This window comes from Mirounga angustirostris, unplaced genomic scaffold (genome assembly GCF_029215605.1).
Source record: "Mirounga angustirostris isolate CCGP_5_RB_7025 unplaced genomic scaffold, mMirAng1.0.hap1 SCAF_31, whole genome shotgun sequence".
NCBI lineage: Eukaryota > Metazoa > Chordata > Mammalia > Carnivora > Phocidae > Mirounga > Mirounga angustirostris.
Window position 1 is genome coordinate 182847 of NW_026991739.1, and position 19233 is coordinate 202079.

The 19233-nt window shown below is 42.8% G+C and overlaps 2 protein-coding genes across 3 annotated transcripts in view; both read right to left on the minus strand.

Moving 5' to 3' along the window:
* The window catches only part of LOC135363141 (rho GTPase-activating protein 20-like), a 199911-nt gene that overhangs the window by 173232 nt on the left and 7446 nt on the right, over positions 1-19233 (minus strand). The gene's annotated exons all lie outside the window — the stretch shown is intronic.
* Positions 6174-17785, minus strand: LOC135363134 (rho GTPase-activating protein 20-like). 2 transcript variants are annotated; one of them, XM_064583821.1, is made up of 7 exons: positions 17038-17785; positions 15625-15800; positions 12247-12356; positions 11527-11716; positions 9831-9921; positions 8270-8445; positions 6174-6876 (listed from the first exon to the last, which is right to left on the minus strand). In XM_064583821.1, exons 1-7 carry the CDS (start codon positions 17066-17068, stop codon positions 6679-6681), a joined length of 972 nt encoding a protein of 323 aa, XP_064439891.1. In that variant the 5' UTR covers positions 17069-17785; the 3' UTR covers positions 6174-6678. The 2 variants fall into 2 exon arrangements, with proteins under 2 accessions (XP_064439891.1, XP_064439890.1); XM_064583820.1 differs by having other exon boundaries at positions 9810-9921; positions 17038-17783.

Sequence of the window (19233 nt, forward strand, 5' to 3'; positions counted from 1 at the left end):
CAGATTTTCCTTTCCATTGAGTTTCCACTCTTAAAGCAAACTTCTGTGCTCCAAGGCCTTTGCGGAATCACCGTCTGTTTCCTACTTTACCATTCTTTTCTCATTATTCCCCTACGTAGATGCTCTTCCCCAAGTATGGAAGTCTATTTAGGGAATACTCATTTCCCATTTGTTTATTTCTCTTTAAGTGACTGTATACTCCTTTCCTACTTGTTCTATTTCCTTCCCTCTTTTAAAGCCAGGCTCAGAAACTCTCTTGTCCTTCTCTGATTACCCTCCCTTCTCATGAGTCTTAAATTGTCTTTTGCTCTATCTTCATGTCCTCTCTCTGCTGTGTAGAATCTTAATAAGGGCTGGACTCAGGGAATCCAACGGATCTGAAGTCTATTATGCTACTTATCTATTGTGTGAGCTGGGGCACATACATCCTGTACTGAGGCTTCTCTGATTCGGTTAGGAAGTGTGGAGGATGATAATCCTAGCTAGCCCCTAAATTTGCTGTGATGCAAGGACCTGGGGTAGTAGCTAGCAGGTAACAAAGTAGCTAATAGGATACATTTCTTCATAGCTAGCAGAACGTTCCCTACATCCCGGACAGTGCTTGCAGAGACACCGAATACTCAGTGAATGTCCACACTGACAATTCACTACAGCAGCTTGAGATAACACAGGCCAAACTCTGTGGCTTTCATTTGACATATTCTGTGAGGATTAACAGATTCCTATTTGCCAGAGGATGAGTCTATGCTCGTGTCAGATGTTTGCAGTTGTTAGACTGAGTAGACTCCGTTGAAGGAGACTTGAGACTCATGTGAGTGCAGGAAGGCAATGAAGGGAGAGTGTGAAGATGAGGTGGACTCTCAGAGACTCACATACACAGAGTCATTTTGACTGATCTGAACAGGCCTCGGTGGGTCTTTGCGGAAACAAGACCCAAGTGGAATGGACAAGAATGTCTTTTCCTGTTGTATTTGCCTCATGACTCTGCTGGACCTAAGTCAGATTCTGTTCCTTGAAATAACAGTAACAGAGCTTCTCAGCCAAAGCCAGGGGCTGTCTAATGACTTCTCCATTTGGGGATAGATTTGGATGAGGACACGTGGCCTCTCAGAGTGTCCCCTCCTCAGGAGGGCTCTAGAAGACCAAAAGGAGATGACCTACCAGAATTGGGAAGGGCAGGTTGTCTTTATCACACACATCCATGAGGGGAACTCCAAAGAGCTGTCCTGGCTTTGCGGAAGGTGGGGCTGTGCACTGGTTGTGCTGACAAGTGCTGGAACCCTGACAAATGGCCCTGTCACTGAGAAAACGGCTTGTCACAGTCTTCCGGCCGGAGTCTAAGGAAGAAGAGAGAGTACTAGTAGTAGTAGTTGTTGTTTAATACGCTGAACCTTCCTTTTCCTTTTTTTTTTTTTTTTTTTTTACAGATTTTATTTATATTTTGACAGAGGGAGAGAGACAGCGAGAGAGGGAACACAAGCAGGGGGAGGGGGAGAGGGAGAAGCAGGCTTCCCTCGGAGCAGGGAGCCCGATGCGGGGCTCGATCCCAGGACCCCGGGATCATGACCTGAGCTGAAGGCAGACGCTTAATGACTGAGCCACCCAGGCGCCCCAGACACATCTTAATTCCTGATGACTTGTATTTTCCTAAAGATTTCCTCAAAGCAATGTGGTAAGCATCATAAAACCAAGAAATGTCAGAAATATGGAGGGATTGATGATACGTGTCTCCAGGTTCTGAATCGAAAGTCTACCTTCTAAGGTGGACTGCTGCCAGGTAGCTGTGATTAGCTGGGCTCAAATCGTACTAGGTCTAGTCTCAGGGGCACTTCTCCTAGTCCTATTAATGGCTTTTTTTGGATTCCATCCATCATCGTATTTAGTGTTTACCACAATTCTAAGATTTAGACATTATTTTTATCCACATTTTAGAGATGAATAAACTGATGCTGAGCTAGAAAAACTGATCAAAGGTAATATAGCTGGTAAATGGGGGCACAGGACTTTACACTCTGGAGAGGTTTTTTGACATCAAGTCAAGTCCTTTTTTCTCAATGATGCCAGTTCTTTTCAACCTGTTTCAAAGGGCACTGGAATCCTGTGGTGCCTCAAGAGCCCCTGAGCCAAAAGAGGAGGGAGGGGAAGAAAGGCCCCTTGCTCTGGCTTCAACCAGAGCACATCTAATATACATAAATATATATACTATGGTTATATTTATATAGTATAAGTATCTAATTATATATATTATATATATATATATATAACTACATATATATGTATGATGTTGTATATATATATATAGATATATAGCACCCACTTAGAATTTTGTTAGAAAAAATTCCCAAACACTGTAGCATACCATGATGAGTCCTAATGCCCTTATGATCTACACTAGAAACTTCTTGAAGTCAGAGACCTCATCTTATCCTTTCTTTGGTCTCACAACAGTGTGGAACCTCCCTTGACCTGTGAGCCAGCCTTCGGAAGAAGGAGCCCATGGAACTCCTTGCCCTGGCGATGCTCTGGGCTCCAGAACAGCTCTGTCTAAGCATCTCCCATGACCCCTGGCAACCTTGCTGTCTGCTTCTCACTAAAGCCAATTAAATTACTCCCGGTACCTGCAGCCTTCTCGCTGTTACCACGACTCATTGAGTTCTCGCCCAAGAGGGAAGTGATGTCTTCTCCAAATATCCTGAGGCAATTTTCAATGAGAAATTGTACAAGACAAATCTGTAACACAAAAAGACAAGAATGGGGTGCTCTTTTCCATAGGGCATAGTTATAAATCACATTTTGTATACAGACCTTGGATCTAAGAAAAAATGGGAAGGACTTCTCAGAAAAATTCAGAGTTGATAAAAATATGTAGAAACCAGGGGCGCCTGGGTGGCTCAGTCGGTTAAGCGTCTGCGTTCGGCTCAGGTCATAATCCCAGGGTGCTGGGATCAGCCCTACATCGCGCTCCCTGCTAAGCGCGAAGCCTGCATCTCCCTCTCCCACTCCCCCTGCTTGTGTTCCCTCTCTCGCTGTGTCTCTCTCAGTCAAGTAAATAAATAAAAGTTTAAAAAAAACAGAAACACATAGAAACCAGAGTTCGCTCAGAAATAACTTAGAAAGAGTGATACTTGCCCGTGTACTTTGGGTACACATTTTAAAATACGGCCCATCCGTGGGCTAAAGTCATAATGCGTGGCCTAGTTTAAGAGCTAACATTTTGGGATCAGTGGTTACGTCTTTAAGCCTAGGATAAATTTCGGGGCCCCTCTGTTGGGCGTCTGACTCTTGATTTCGGCGCAGATCACGATCTCAGGGTGGTGCGATGCAGCCCCACATGGAGCCAACTTTGGGCTCCGTGCTCAGCGGGGAATGGGCTTGGGCTTCTCCCTCTCCCTCTCCCTCTTCTTCTGCCCCTGCCCCGCTCACGCTCTCTCTTTCCCTCTCTCAAATAAATACATATCAAAAAATAAATAAAACAAGGATAATTTTCAAAGTAGCCTACCTTATTAAAGTTTACTTATTTTTTGCTTTTAAATTTTGTTTCCAGTTTTACTGAGCTGTAACTGATGTATACCATCTTATGAAACTTTATAAAGTATGAACAAAAACTTAAGAAAACCATTTCTTAAATGAAGAAGTATCATAAAGTTGGGAAGCAGGGATTTTGGTGGGGTTGTGAGGGAAGACCCACACAGCTGGAGAGAAAACGTATCTGTCTGTCTAACTTCAGTCCCTTCTCACGCATTGCTTTGCCTCATGCTCGCTCTCTCTGGGTGAGCTTGGGGAAGACCTGTCATCTTATTAGGATATTCTGGAATCTCTTGCTAGTTTCCATATGACGTAGCAGAGGTGAAATAGTAGCTGAGTACTTTTCTAGATGAGCCACAATTGGCAGAGGAAGGCCAATGTGTTTGGAGCCATGGGGGCTCATATTGCCCAGGCCACCCAGGATGTGCCAGTGATGACTGGAGGAGCTGGCTGTTGTCGCCATTGTGTAGTGAGGAAACCATGGCTTTGCCCAAGGTTACGAGTCCCTCAGGGATTAGGCTGAGAGTTGAACCTTGACTGGTGAAGCTCCAAAGCCCAGGTTCTTTCCTATCGTATCACACGACTCTTCTCTCCCTCCTTTAGTGAGTCTAGTGTTTAGTCTCCTGGAGGGGGAAGAAGTGACTCGACTGCTCCGAGTTTCCCGTTTAACGACACCCCTTCCCAGACCTCGCCAGAGTAGCATAAAGAACTCTGCCACTCCACAGGGGCCTAATGAAAATGTGCACTTCACAAAGTTCCTTCTGTCAGAGTTACTACTGCACATGTCCGGTTCTAAGTAGGGATTCTACCCCTTGGGGGACAAAAATGAGAGCTCTCATTACCTTTCTTATCAAGTTGTCTTCCAATTCCAAGGGGCCGGAATCAGGTGGGTAAAGAACGCTTGGGACTATACAAACGGATAAATTATAAGCTGTCATCTGATTGGATGAGGAATGTTGCTCAATGTTGTATAGCACTCCAAAAAGGTATCGCAAGAGAACAACATTTGCTCTTGGCAGCTGGGCTAAAAGCCTAAGGTCAAAAAAACACAGTTTTAAATTAGGCAAGTGATTCCACTTAGGAGGTTGGAAAAACAGAGACAGGGAACAGGATACATCCTTGTATATCTAGCACACAACCCGCTCTAGCAGAGTTCCAGGCATGAATGTAGACAAAATTGTTGCACTGAATTCAGTTCCTGAGCCAGATAAACACTTCTCTGGTTAGTTAAATGTCTGACAGACTTTTAAGGTCATAGCCCTGGCAGTTGTTGCTCTTGATCTGTCTTGGACCAGGGAATTTTGTCTACCAGTTTCAAGGATCCAGAAGGTGTAAAACGGCCAAGGAGTCCACATTAATAAGATCAGGAGAAGAACAATAATAGCCCTAAAGCGTGCCTCTATTCTGAAGCTGGGCCCCATGGGTGTGAAGACTTGAAACTCTTTGGCGTTGGTCATGATTATAGTGGGCAAAGCTGGAAAACGTAAGCCAATGTTTTCCTCATAGTATATTGGGTGTATTTTGGAGATGTTACCAGAGTAGAGTAATTATTGCATCGTTACCTCCGACCTGCAGTTATCATCTCCTCTTCGTTGCCTTGATCAATAACACCGAGCCATTTGTCATAGAGATCAGATAAAAATACACTTCCTGGGATATTTCTTAGAAAGTCCTTAGGGAGATAAAAAAATATGTGTATATATTATAGAAAATATGTATTGGAAATATTCCAGAGAAAATATGTAGTTAAAAAATTCAGTTCAGCCCCCACTTCCTTTACAGATACCCAAACTGGGACCCACACGGAGCTCGGCTCTGACTCTCCATTGACTTGCACACGCAGGAGCAGGTGCTTGGATTTTCTCCTGCTAAAACTTAGAGGCATAAAAGCAGAGCTTAGCCTGTGGTGGCAATGAAGATAAAGCTCCCTTCTATCATCTGGAACTTATTTTGTGTGTGTGCTTTTTTTTTTTTGCAAAGTACCACAAACTGACAGGGTCTGGCTATAGACCATCCTAAATCCTATTAGCTTCCTGGACAGAAATACACATACCCATGTTGCTTGTTTTAGACAAGGTGCTAGCTCTTAGCTCTAGCAAGAAAAGGCCTGAAACAATTAAAACACAGGCAGGTGGGCTCTTGCACACATATTAGGAAAGAACTAGGTCTTCTCACTCGGGGTATGTGTGCTCCCTGGAAGAAAGCTACTCGCACAATTGCTTCATTCTTCCTTTTCTTAACTGTCTAAAAGTCGAGAGTCTAAAGGCAGACTCACTGTGGTCCTGAGGATAGATTCATTTCTAGTTTAGGCCAATTGTCCAGTTAGTTTGCCATGATATTATCAAGGCCAAGGTCGCAGAGTCTGATTCTCCACCAAGATCCGTCAACTTCAGGAAGAGAAAACTTTAGAAATGTCTAAGCACTCTCCCCACAAGTGCTCACCCTCTTCCTAGTCGGTGCTTATAACACGGAATCAGGAAAGAACCTCCTAACTCTTGCTAGAAAATCGATTCCATGTGTGCACCTTACAGAGGGCAACACTCATCTTGCTACCTAGTGTATCATCATTCTTCTCCTGTCTCCTGATGCCTGTATGTATATTACTACTGGATATCACTATGACCCCAGTGTAGGAGTGGTTACCTAAGACATTTCTGGACCTTGCTATTGATCCCATCTTCAAACATTAACGGGGGACAAGGGAAGACCAAATGTGACTGAGATTCTACGACTGTAGTCATTACTACGTTAACATAGGGTTGTTCAGAGCTGTTCATAAGTGCCAAGGTGGATGGATTAAATTCTTTCCCTGTTCTATTTCTTTGGGAAAGTTTGCCTTCATTAGGAGGGGGGTGAGGATGTTTTCATGGGTAAACTGTGTGTATGTATCGGTGCGTATTTCGAAATTTATTATCATGACTAGTAGTCATTTCAGTATTAGTATTTTGCATGGAGTCTTCAGGAGTGAAGGTGGGGAGGGCGGTGTGTAGTGAAAACAGAAAGTATTTCTAACACATGGGGCTTTTAACTCCTAAAGTAGCTTCCTTACATTTTGATTTTGTCAAGCGTTTTTCAGCTGGTCAGGTTCTTAATCTATTATGCCCGTTATGGTTCTTGAGCAGTCATGATGAAGGACACCAATCATAGCTTCAGTTACTCGTGTGTGGATAATGCTAGAACCTTCCCTACCTTTAAGACGGATGCGACCACATGAACAGATTCGCTGTACGGGTTCACTTTGACGCCAGAATTTAGTTTCTCCTTTAGCACATGGCAGGATTTTATATTGGCTGATTTTCTGAAGATGCCTTTTGTGAGTGGCCCTTTTTGATGAATAAAGGAAAGCATACCCTGTAGGAAGAAAAGAAAAGTATATGGTATCTCATATCCACAAACGCAGAGCACAAGCTTGCCTCCGTTTTGAAAGAGGAGGGGAATGTACTGGTACACTGTTTTAGAGCGGGAAGGACCAAAGTCAATTTAGATTGTTTTTTTTTTTTTTTTTCAGTGTCTCTCTCTATACTTTCTACCCAAATATCCATTTTACAGTCATACACTGAAACATTTTAAACACTTCTTTTAATCAGATTTTCCTTTCCATTGAGTTTCCACTCTTAAATCAAACTTCTCTGCTTCAAGGCCTTTGCGGAATCACCGTCTGTTTCCTACTTTACCATTCTTTTCTCATTATTCCCCTACGTAGATGCTCTTCCCCAAGTATGGAAGTCTATTTAGGGAATACTCATTTCCCATTTGTTTATTTATCTTTAAGTGACTGTATACTCCTTTCCTACGTGTTCTATTTCCTTCCCTCTTTTAAAGTCAGGCTCAGAAACTCTCTTCTCCTTCTCTGATTACCCTCCCTTCTCATGAGTCTTTCATTGTCTTTTGCTCTATCTTCATGTCCTCTCTCTGCTGTGTAGAATCTTAATAAGGGCTGGACTCAGGGAATCCAACGGATCTGAAGTCTATTATGCTACTTATCTATTGTGTGAGCTGGGGCACAGACATCCTGTACTGAGGCTTTTCTGATTCGTTTAGGCAGTGCGGAGGATGATAATCCTAGCTAGCCCCTAAATTTCTGTGATGCAAGGAAGTGGGGTAGTAGCTACCAGGTAACATGCTAGCTAATACGATACATTTCTTCATAGCTAGCAGAACGTTCCCTACATCCCGTACAGTGCTTGCAGAGCCACCGAATACTCAGTGAATGTCCACACTGACAATTCACTACAGCATTTTGAGATAACACAGGCCAAACTCTGTGGCTATCATTTGACATATTCTGTTAGGATTAACAGATTCCTATTTGCCAGAGGATGAGTCTATGCTCGTGTCAGATGTTTGCAGTTGTTAGACTGAGTAGACTCCGCTGAAGGAGACTTGAGACTCATGTGAGTGCAGGAAGGCAATGAAGGGGGAGTGTGAAGATGAGGTGGACTCTCAGAGACTCATATACACAGAGTCCATTCTGACTGATCTGAACAAGCCTCCGCATGTCTTTGTGGAAACAAGACCCAAGTGGAATGGACAAGAATGTCTTTTCCTGTTGTATTTGCCTCATGACTCTGATGGACCTAAGTCAGATTCTGTTCCTTGAAATAACAGTAACAAGCTTCTGAGCCAAAGCCATGGGGTGTCTAATGACTTCTCCATTTGGAGATAGATTTGGATGAGGACACGTGGCCTCTCAGAGTTTCCCCACCTCAGAAGAGCTATAGAAGACCAAAATGAGATGACCTACCAGAATTGGGAAGGCCAGGTTGTCTTTATAACACACAACCATGAGGCAAACTCCAAAGAGCTGTGCTGGCTTTGCAGAATGCGGGGCTGTGCACTGGTTTTGCTGGCAAGTGCTGGAGCCCCACCAAAAGGCCCTGTCTCTGAAAGAACGGCTTTTCACAGTTTTTTGGCCGGAGTCTAAGGAAGAAGAGAGAGTACTAGTAGTAGTAGTTGTTGTTTAATACGCTGAAACTTCTTCTTCCTTTTTTTTTTTTTTTTACAGATTTTATTTATATTTTAATAGAGGGAGAGAGACAGCGAGAGAGGGAACAGAAGCAGGGGGACGGGGAGAGGGAGAAACAGGCTTCCCTCGTAGCAGGGAGCCCGATGCGGGGCTCGATCCCAGGACCTCGGGATCATGACCTGAGCTGAAGGCAGTTACTTAACGACTGAGCCACCCAGGTGCCCCAGACACATCTTAATTCCTGATGACTTGTATTTTCCTAAAGATTTCCTCAAATCAATGTGGTAAGCATCATAAAACCAAGAAATGTCAGAAATATGGAGGGATTGATGATATGTGTCTCCAGGTTCTGAATCGAAAGTCTACCTTCCAAGGTGGACTGCTGACAGCTGTTATTAGCTAGGCTCAAAAGATACTAGCTTTAGTCTCAGGGGCACTTCTCCTAGTCTTATTAATGGCTTTTTTTGGATTACATCCATCATCTTATTTATTCTACACAACAATTCTAAGATTTAGACATTATTTTTATCCATATTTAGAGATGAATTAACTGATGCTGATCTGGTATAACTGCCCAAAGATAATATAGGTGGTAAATGCGGGCACAGGAATTTACACTCTGGAGAGGTAGTTTGACATCAAGTCAAGTCCTTTTTTCTCAATGATGCCAGTTCTTTTCAACCCATTTTAAAGGCCACTGGAATCCTGTGGTGCCTCAAGAGCCCCTGAGCCAAAAGAGGACGGAGGGGAAGAAAGGCCCCTTGCTCTGGCTTCAACCAGAGCACTTCTAATATACATAAATATATATATTATGATAATATATTTATATAGTATAAGTATCTCATTATATATTAAATATAACTACATACATATGTATGATGTGTTTTACATATATATATATGTATATACAAATATATACATACATATACATACATCCTGTACTGAGGCTTTTCTGATTCGTTATTACATATATACATATATATACAAATATATATGTATATATATGTATAGCACGCTTTTAGAATTTTGTTAGAAAAAATTCCCAAACACTATAGCATACCATGATGAGTCGTAATGCCTTTATGATCTACACTAGAAACTTCTTGAAATCAGAGACCTCATCTTATCCTTTCTTTGGTCTCACAACAGTGTGGACCTCCCTTGACCTGTGAGCCAGCCTTTGGAAGAAGGAGCACATGGAAATCATTGCCCTGGTGATGCGCTGGGCTCCAGAACAGCACTGTCTATGCATCTCCCATGACCCTTGGCAGCCTTGCTGTCTGCATCTCACTAAAGCCAATTAAATTATTCCCAGTACCTGCAGTCTTCTCGCTCTTACCACGACTCATTGAGTTCTCTCCCAAGAAGGAAGTGATGTCTTCTCCAAATATCCTGAGGCAATTTTCAAGGAGAAATTGTACAAGAGAAATCTGTAACACAAAAAGACAAAAATGGGGTGTTCTTTTCCATAGGCCATAGTTAGAAAACACATTTTGCATATAGACCTTGGATCTTAGAAAAAACGTGAAGGACTTGTCAGAAAAATTCAGAGTTGATAAAAATACGTAGAAACCAGGGGCACCTGGGTGGCTCAGTCAGTTACGCGTCTCCCTTCAGCTCAGCTCATGATCCCAGGGTGCTGGGATCAGCCCTATATCTGGCTCCCTGCTCAGCGGGAAGCCTGCTCCCACTCTCCCTGCTTGTGTTCCCTCTCTGTCAAGTAAATAAATAAAATCTTAAAAAAAAAAACCCAAAAAACATAGAGACCAGAGTTCTCTAGGAAATAACTTAGAATGACTGATGCTTTCCCGTGTACTTTGGGTACACATTTTGAAATACTGCTCATCTGTGGGCTAAAGTTTTAATGCGTGGCCCAGTTTCATAGCTAACATTTTGGGATCAGTGGTTATATCTTTAAGCCTAGGATAAATTTCGGGGCCCCTCAGTTGAGCGTCTGACTCTTGATTTCGGCTCAGATCACAATCTCATGGTGGTGAGATCCAGCCCCACATGGAGCCAACTTTCGGCTCTGGGCTCAGCAGGGAATCGGCTCGGGCTTCTCCCTCTCCCTCTTCTTCTGCCCCTGCCCCGCTCACACTCTCTTTCCCTCTCTCAAAGAAATAAATATCAAAAAATAAATAAAACTAGGATAATTTTCAAAGTAGCCCACCTTATTAAAGTTTACCTATTTTTTGTTTTTAAATTTTGTTTCCAGTTCTATTGAGCTGTAACTGATGTATAACATCTTATGAAACTTTATAAAGTATAAACAAAAACTTAAAACGATTTCTTAAATGAAGAAGAATCTTAAAGTTGAGAAGCAGAGATTTTGGTGGGGTTGTGAGGGAAAACCCACATAGCTGGACAGAAAATGTATCTGTCTGTCTAAGTTCAGTACCTTCTCACGCATTGGTTTGCCTCATGCTGGCGCTCTCTGTGTGAGCTTGGGGAAGACCTGTCATCTTGTTAGGATGGTCTGGAATCTTTTGCTAGTTTCCATAAGATGCAGCAGAGGTGAAAAAGTAGTCGAGTACTTTTCTAGATGAGCCACAATTGGCAGAGGAAGGCCAATGTGTTTGGAGCCATGGGGGCTCATATTGCCCAAGCCACCCAGGATGTGCCAGTGATGACCGGAGGAGCTGGCTGTTGTCGCCATTGTGTAGTGAGGAAACCATGGCTTTGCCCAAGGTTACGAGTCCCTCAGGGATTAGGCTGAGAGTTGAACCTTGACTGGTGAAGCTCCAAAGCCCAAGTTCCTTTCTATCGTATCACAGAACTCTTTTCTCTCTCATTTAGTCAGTCTAGTGCTTAGTCTCCTGGAGGGGGAAGAAGTGACTCGACTGCTCCGAGTTTCCCATTTAACGACACCCCTTCCCAGACTCCGTGAGAGTAGGATAAAGAACTCTGCCACTCCACAGGGGCCTAATGAAAATGTGCACTTCACAAAGTTCCATCCGTCAGAGTTACTACTGCACATGTCCGGTTCAAAGTAGGGATTCTACCCCCTGGGGGACAAGAATGACACCTCTCATTACCTTTTTTATCAAGTTGTCTTCCAATTCCAAGGTGCCGGAATCAGGTGGGTAAAGAACGCTTGGGGCTATACAAACAGATAAATTATAAGCTGTCATCTGATTGGATGAGGAATGTTGCTCAATGTTGTATAGCACTCCAAAAAGGTATCGCAAGAGAACAACATTTGCTCTTGGCAGCTGGGGTAAAAGCCTAAGGTCAGAAAAATACACATTTAAATTAGGCAAGTGATTCCAGTTAGGAGGTTGGAAAAAAAAGACAGGGAACAGGATACATCCTTGTATATCTAGCACACAACCCGCTGTAGCAGAGTTCCAGGCATGAATGTATACAAAATTGTTGCCCTGAATTCAGTTCCTGCACCAGATAAAATCTTCTCTGGTTAGTGAAATGTTTGACAGACCTTTAAGGTCATAGCCCTGGCAATTGATGTTCTTGCATCTGTCTTGTACCAGGGGATTTCCACTAACAGTTTCATGTATCCAAAAGATGTAAAACGGCCAAGGATTCCACATTAATAAGATCAGGAGAAGAACGATAATAGCCCTAAAGTGTGTCTCCATTATGAACCTGGCCCCCATGGGTGTGAAGAATTGAAACTCTTTGGCATTGGTCATGATTATAGTGAGCAAAGCTGCAAAACGTAAGCCAATGTTTTCCTAATAGTATGTTGGCTGTATTTTGGAGATGTGACCAGAGTAGAGTAATTATTGCATCATTACCTCTGGGCTGCAGTTATATTCTCCTCTTCGTTGCCTTGATCAATAACACCGCGCCATTTGTCATAGAGATCAGATAAAAATATACTTCCGTGGGTATTTCTAAGAAAATCCTTAGGGAGATAAAAAAAAACTATGTATATATATTATAGAAAATATGTAATGGAAATATTCCAGAGAAAATATGTAGTTAAAAAATTCAGTTCAGCCCCCACTTCCTTCACAGATACCCAAACTGTGACCCACACGGTGCTCGGCTCTGACTCTCCATTGACTTGCACACGCAGCAGCAGATGCTTGGATTTTCCCCCACTAAAACTTAGAGGCATAAAAGCAGAGCTTAGCCTGTGGTGGCAATGAAGATAAAGCTCCCTTCTATCATCTGGAACTTATTTTTTGTGTGTGCTTTTTTTGCAAAGTACCACAAACTGACAGGGTCTGGCTATAGACCATCCTAAATCCTATTAGCTTCTTGGACAGAAATACACATACCCATGTTGCTTGTTTTAGGCACAGTGCTAGCTCTTAATTCTAGCAAGAAAAGCCCTGAAACAATCAAAACACAAACAGGTGGGCTCTTGCACACATATTAGGAAAGAACTAGGTCTTCTCACTCGGGGTATGCGTGCTCCCTGGAAGAAAGCTACTCTCACAATTGCTTCATTCTTCCTTTTCTTAACTGTCTAAAATTCGAGAGTCTAATGGCAGACTCACTGTGGTCCTGAGGATAGATTCATTTCTAGTTTAGGACAATTGTCCAGTTAGTTTGCCATGATATTATCAAGGCCAAGGTTGCAGAGTCTGATTCTCCACCAAGATCTGTCAACTTCAGGAGGAGAAAACTTTAGAAATGTCTAAGCACTATACCCAGAAGTGCTCACGCTCCTCCTAGTCAGTGCTTATAACACAGATCAGGAAAGAACCTACCAACTCTTGCTAGAAAATCGATTCCATGTGTGCACCTTACAGAGGGCAACACTCATCTTGCTACCTAGTGTATTATCATTCTTCTCCTGTCTCCTGATGCCTATATGTATATTACTACTGGATATCACTATGGCCCCAGTGTAGGAGTGGTTACCTAAGTCATTTCTGGACTTTGCTATTGATCACATCTTCGAACATTAATGGGGGACAAGGGAAGACCAAATGTGACTGAGATTCTAAGACTGTAGTCAGTACTACATTAACATAGGGTTGTTCAGAGCTGTTCATAAGTGCCAAGCTGCATGGATTAAATTCTTTCCCTGTTCTATTTCTTTTTTTTTTTTTTTCTTATTCATTTGAGACACAGAGATAGAGAGAGAGAGCATGAGGAGGGAGAGAGGCAGAGGGAGAGGGAAAAACAGGCTCCCCGCTGAGCAGGAAGCCCTATGCGGGGCTCGATCCCAGGACACTGGGATCATGACCTGAGCCGAAGGCAGACGCTTAACCATCTGAGCCACCCAGGCACCCCTCCCTGTTCTATTTCTTTTGGAAAGTTTGCCTTCATTAGGAGGGGGGTGAGGATGTCTGCTTCGGTAAACAGTGTGTTTGTGTCAGTGCGTATTTTGAAATTTATTATCATGACTGTAGTCATTTCACTATTAGTATTTTGCATGGAGTCTTCAGGAGTGAAGGTGCGGAGGGCCGTGTGTGGTGAAAACAGAAAGTATTTCTAACACATGGGGCTTTTAACTCCTAAAGTAGCTTCCTTAAATTTTGATTTTGTCAAGCGTTTTTCAGCTTGTCAGGTTCTTAATCTACTATGCCTGTTATGGTTCTTGAGCAGTCATGATGAAGGACACCAATCATCGCTTCAGTTACTCACGTGTGGATAATGCTAGAACCTTCCCTACCTTTAAGACGGATGTGAACACATGAATAGATTCCCTGTACGGGTTCACTTTGATCCCAGAATTTAGTTTCTCCGTTAGGACTCTGCGGGATTTTATATTGGCTGAGTTTCTGAAGACGCCTTCTGTGAGTGGCCCTTTTTGATTAATAAAGGAAAGCATACCGTGTAGGAAGAAAAGAAAAGTATATGGCATCTCATATCCACAAACGCAGAGCACAAGCTTGCCTCCGTTTTGAAAGAAAAGGGGAATGTAATGGTACAATGTTTTAGAGCGGGAAGGACTAAAGTCAATTTAGATTGCTGTTTTTTCAGTGTCTCTCTATATACTTTCTACCCATATATCCATTTTACAGTCATACACTGAAACATTTTAAACACTTCTTTTAATCAGATTTTCCACTAAGTTTACACTTTTAAATCAACCTTCTCTGTCTCAAGGCCTTTGGGCAATCACCGTCTCTTTCCTACTTTACCATTCTTTTCACATTTTTCCCTTACATACATGCTCTTCCGCAAGTTGGAAATCTATTTAGGAAATACTCATTTCCCATTTGTTTATTTCTCTTTAAGTGACTGTATACTCCTTTCCTACTTGTTCTATTTCCTTCCCTCTTTTAAAGCCAGGCTCAGAAACTCTCTTGTCCTTCTCTGATTACCCTCCCTTCTCATGAGTCTTAAATTGTCTTTTGCTCTATCTTCATGTCCTCTCTCTGCTGTGTAGAATCTTAATAAGGGCTGGACTCAGGGAATCCAACGGATCTGAAGTCTATTATGCTACTTATCTATTGTGTGAGCTGGGGCACATACATCCTGTACTGAGGCTTCTCTGATTCGGTTAGGAAGTGTGGAGGATGATAATCCTAGCTAGCCCCTAAATTTGCTGTGATGCAAGGACCTGGGGTATTAGCTAACAGGTAACATGCTAGCTAAGAAGATACATTTTTTCATAGCTAGCAGAACGTTCCCTACATCCCGGACAGTGCTTGCAGAGACACCGAATACTCAGTGAATGTCCACACTGACAATTCACTACAGCAGCTTGAGATAACACAGGCCAAACTCTGTGGCTTTCATTTGACATATTCTGTTAGGATTAACACATTCCTATTTGCCAGAGGATGAGTCTATGCTCGTGTCAGATGTTTACAATTGTTAGACTGAGTAGACTCCGCTGAAGGAGACATGAGACTCATGTGAGTGCAGGAAGGCAATGAAGGGAGAGTGTGAAGATGAGGTGGACTCTCAGAGACTCACATACACAGAGTTCATTTTGACTGATCTGAACAAGCCTCCACATGTCTTTGTGGAAACAAGACCCAAGTGGAATGGAGAAGAATGACTTTTCCTGTAGTATTTGCCTCATGACTCTGCAGGACCTAAATCAGATTCTATTCTTTGAAATAACAGTAACAGAGCTTCTCAGCCAAAGCCAGGGGCTGTCTAATGACTTCTTCATTTGGGGATAGATTTGGATGAGGACGCTTGGCCTCTCAGAGTTTCCCCTTCTCAGGAGGGCTATTGAAAACCAAAATGAGATGACCTACCAGAATTGGGAAGGACAAGTTGTCTTTATCACACACATCCATGAGGGAAACTCCAAAGAGCTGTCCTGGCTTTGCGGAAGGTGGGGCTGTGCACTGGTTGTGCTGGGAAGTGCTGGAACCCCGACAAAACGCCCTGTCTCTGAAAGAACGGGTTTTCACAGTCTTCAGGCTGGAGTCTAAGGAAGAAGTGAGAGTACTCGTAGTAGTAGTTGTTGTTTAATATGTTGAACCTTCTTTTTCCTTTTTTTTTTTTTTTACAGATTTTATTTATATTTTGACACAGAGAAAGAGACAGCAAGAGAGGGAACACAAGTAGGGGGAGGGGGAGAGGGAGAAGCAGGCTTCCCTTGGAGCAGGGAGCCCGATTCGGGGCTCGGTACCAGGACCCCAGGATCATGACCTGAGCTGAAGGCAGATGTTTAACGACTGAGCCACCCAGGTGCCTCAGATTCATCTTAATTCCTGATGACTTGTATTTTCCTAAAGATTTCCTCAAAGCATGTGGTACGTGTCATGAAAACAAGAAATGTCAAAAATATGGAGGGATTGATGATACGTGTCTCCAGGTTCTGAATCGAAAGTCTACCTTCTAAGGTGGACTGCTGCCAGGTAGCTGTGATTAGCTAGGCTCAAATCATACTACCTCTAGTGTCAGGGGCACTTCTCCTAGTCCTATTAATGGCTTTTTTTGGATTACATCCATCATCTTATTTATTCTACACAACAATTCTAAAATTTAGACATTATTTTTATCCACATTTTAGAGATGAATAAACTGATGCTGAGCTGGTATAACTGGCCAAAGATAATATAGCTGGTAAATGGGGGTAGAGGAATTTATACTCTGGAGAGGTTGTTTGACATCAAGTCAAGTTCTTTTTTCTCAAAGATGCCAATTCTTTTCAACCCGTTTCAAAGGGCACTGGAATCCTGTGGTGCCTCAAGAGCCCCTGAGCCAAAAGAGGAGGGAGGGGAAGAAAAGCCCCTTTCTCTGGCTTCAACCAGTGCACATGTAATATACATAAATATATACATTATGTTTATATATTTATATAGTATCAGTATATAATTATGTAATATATATAACTACATAGATATATATATAGCACCCATTTAAATTTTGTGAGAAAAAGTTCCCAAACACTGTGGCATACCATGATGAGTCCTAATTCCGTTATGATCTACACTAGAAACTTCTTGAAGTCAGAGACCTCATTTTATCCTTTCTTTGGTCTCACAACAGTGTGGAACCTCCCTTGACCTGTGAGCCAGCCTTCGGAAGAAGGAGCCCATGGAAATCCTTGCCCTGGCGATGCTCTGGGCTCCAGAACAGCTCTGTCTAAGCATCTCCCATGACCCCTGGCAGCCTGGCTGTCTGCTTCTCACTAAAGCCAATTAAATTATTCCCGGTACCTGCAGCCTGCTCGCTGTTACCACGACTCATTGAGTTCTCTCCCAAGAGGGAAGTGATGTCTTCTCCAAATATTTTAAGGCAATTTTCAATGAGAAATTGTACAAGAGAAATCTGTAACACAAAAAGACAAAAATGGGGTGCTCTTTTCCATAGGGCATAGTTATAAATCACATTATATATATAGACCTTGGATCTAAGAAAGAATGTGAAAGATTTCCCAGAAAAATTCAGAATTGATAAAAATACATAGAGACCAGGAGCGCCTGGGTGGCTCAATCGGTCAAGCGTCTGCCTTCAGCTCAGCTCATGATCCCAGGGTGCTGCGATCAGCCCTACATCGGGCTCCCTGTTCAGCGGGAGGCCTGATTCTCCCTCTCCCACTCCCCCTGCTTGTGTTCCCTCTCTCGCTGTGTCTGCCTCTGTCAAGAAAATAAATATAATCTTAAAAAATAATAATAAAATAAAAAACAGAGACCAGAATTCTCTAAGAAATAACTTAGGAAGAGTGATACTTTTCCGTGTACTTTGGGTACACATTTTAAAATACTGCTACTCAGTAGGCTAAAGTTTTAATATGTGGCCTAGTTTAATAGCTAACATTTTGGTATCAGTGGTTACATCATTAAGCCTAGGATAATTTTGGGGGCCCCTCAGTTGAGCATCTGACTCTTGATTTTGGTTCAGATCACTATCTCATGATGGTGAGATCCAGCCCCACATGGAGCCAACTTTGGGCTCTGTGCTCAGCAGGGAATCAGCTTGGGCTTCTCCCTCTCCCTCTCCCTCTTCTTCTGCCCCTGCCCCGCTCACGCTCTCTCTTTCCCTCTCTCAAATAAATACATATCAAAAAATAAATAAAACTAGGATAATTTTCAAAGTAGCCTACCTTATTAAAGTTTACTTATTTTTTGTTTTTAAATTTTGTTTCCAGTTTTACTGAGCTGTAACTGATGTATACCATCTTATGAAACTTTATAAAGTATGAACAAAAACTTAAGAAAACCATTTCTTAAATGAAGAAGTATCTTAAAGTTGAGAAGCAGGGATTTTGGTGGGGTTGTGAGGGAAAACCCACCCAGCTGGAGAGAAAATGTATCTGTCTGTCTAACTTCAGTCCCTTCTCACTCATTGCTTTGCCTCATGCTGGCTCTCTCTGTGTGAGCTTGGGGAAGACCTGTCATCTTATTAGGACATTCTGGAATCTCTTGCTAGTTTCCATATGACGTAGCAGAGGTGAAATAGTAGCTGAGTACTTTTCTAGATGAGCCACAATTGGCAGAGGAAGGCCAATGTGTTTGGAGCCATGGGGGCTCATATTGCCCAAGCCACCCAGGATGTGCCAGTGATGACCGGAGGAGCTGGCTGTTGTCGCCATTGTGTAGTGAGGAAACCATGGCTTTGCCCAAGGTTACGAGTCCCTCAGGGATTAGGCTGAGAGTTGAACCTTGACTGGTGAAGCTCCAAAGCCCAGGTTCTTTCCTATCGTATCACACGACATTTCTCTCTCTCGTTTAGGCACTCTAGTGTTTAGTCTCCTGGAGGGGGAAGAAGTGACTCGACTGCTCCGAGTTTCCTGTTTAACGACACCCCTTCCCAGACCATGCCAGAGTAGGATAAAGAACTCTGCCACTCCACAGGGGCCTAATGAAAATGTGCACTTCACAAAGTTCCATCCGTCAGAGTTACTACTGCACATGTCCGGTTCAAAGTAGGGATTCTACCCCCTGGGGGACAAAAATGAGAGCTCTCATTACCTTTTTTATCAAGTTGTCTTCCAATTCCAAGGTGCTGGAATCAGGTGGGTAAAGAACGTTTGGAGCTATACAAACGGATAAATTATAAGCTGTCATCTGATTGGATGAGGAATGTTGCTCAATGTTGTATAGCACTCCAAAAAGGTATCGCAAGAGAACAATATTTGCTCTTGGCAGCTGGGCTAAAAGCCTAAGGCAGAAAAACACACTTTAACTTAGGCAAATGATTCCACCTAGGAGGTTGGAAAAACAGAGACAGGGAAAAGGATACGTCCTTGTATATCTAGCACACAACCCGCTGTAGCAGAGTTCCAGGCATGAATGTAGACAAAATTGTTGCACTGAATTCAGTCCCTGAGACAGATAAACACTTCTCTGGTTAGTTAAATGTTTGACAGACTTTAAGGTGAGAGCCCTGGCAGTTGATGCTCTTGCATGTGT

What these genes read in the sequence shown, in the direction of transcription:
- LOC135363134 (XM_064583820.1), bottom strand. Translation starts at nt 17,068, where the DNA reads ATGAGTCGTGGTAACAGCGAGCAGGCTGCAG. An exon ending in TAACAGCGAGCAGGCTGCAG is followed by an intron (nt 15,801 to 17,037) that starts GTACCGGGAATA and finishes CTTCTTCCTTAG; the next exon opens with ACTCCAGCCTGAAGACTGTG. An exon ending in AAGACAACTTGATAAAAAAG is followed by an intron (nt 9,922 to 11,526) that starts GTAATGAGAGGT and finishes TTTGTGTTACAG; the next exon opens with ATTTCTCTTGTACAATTTCT.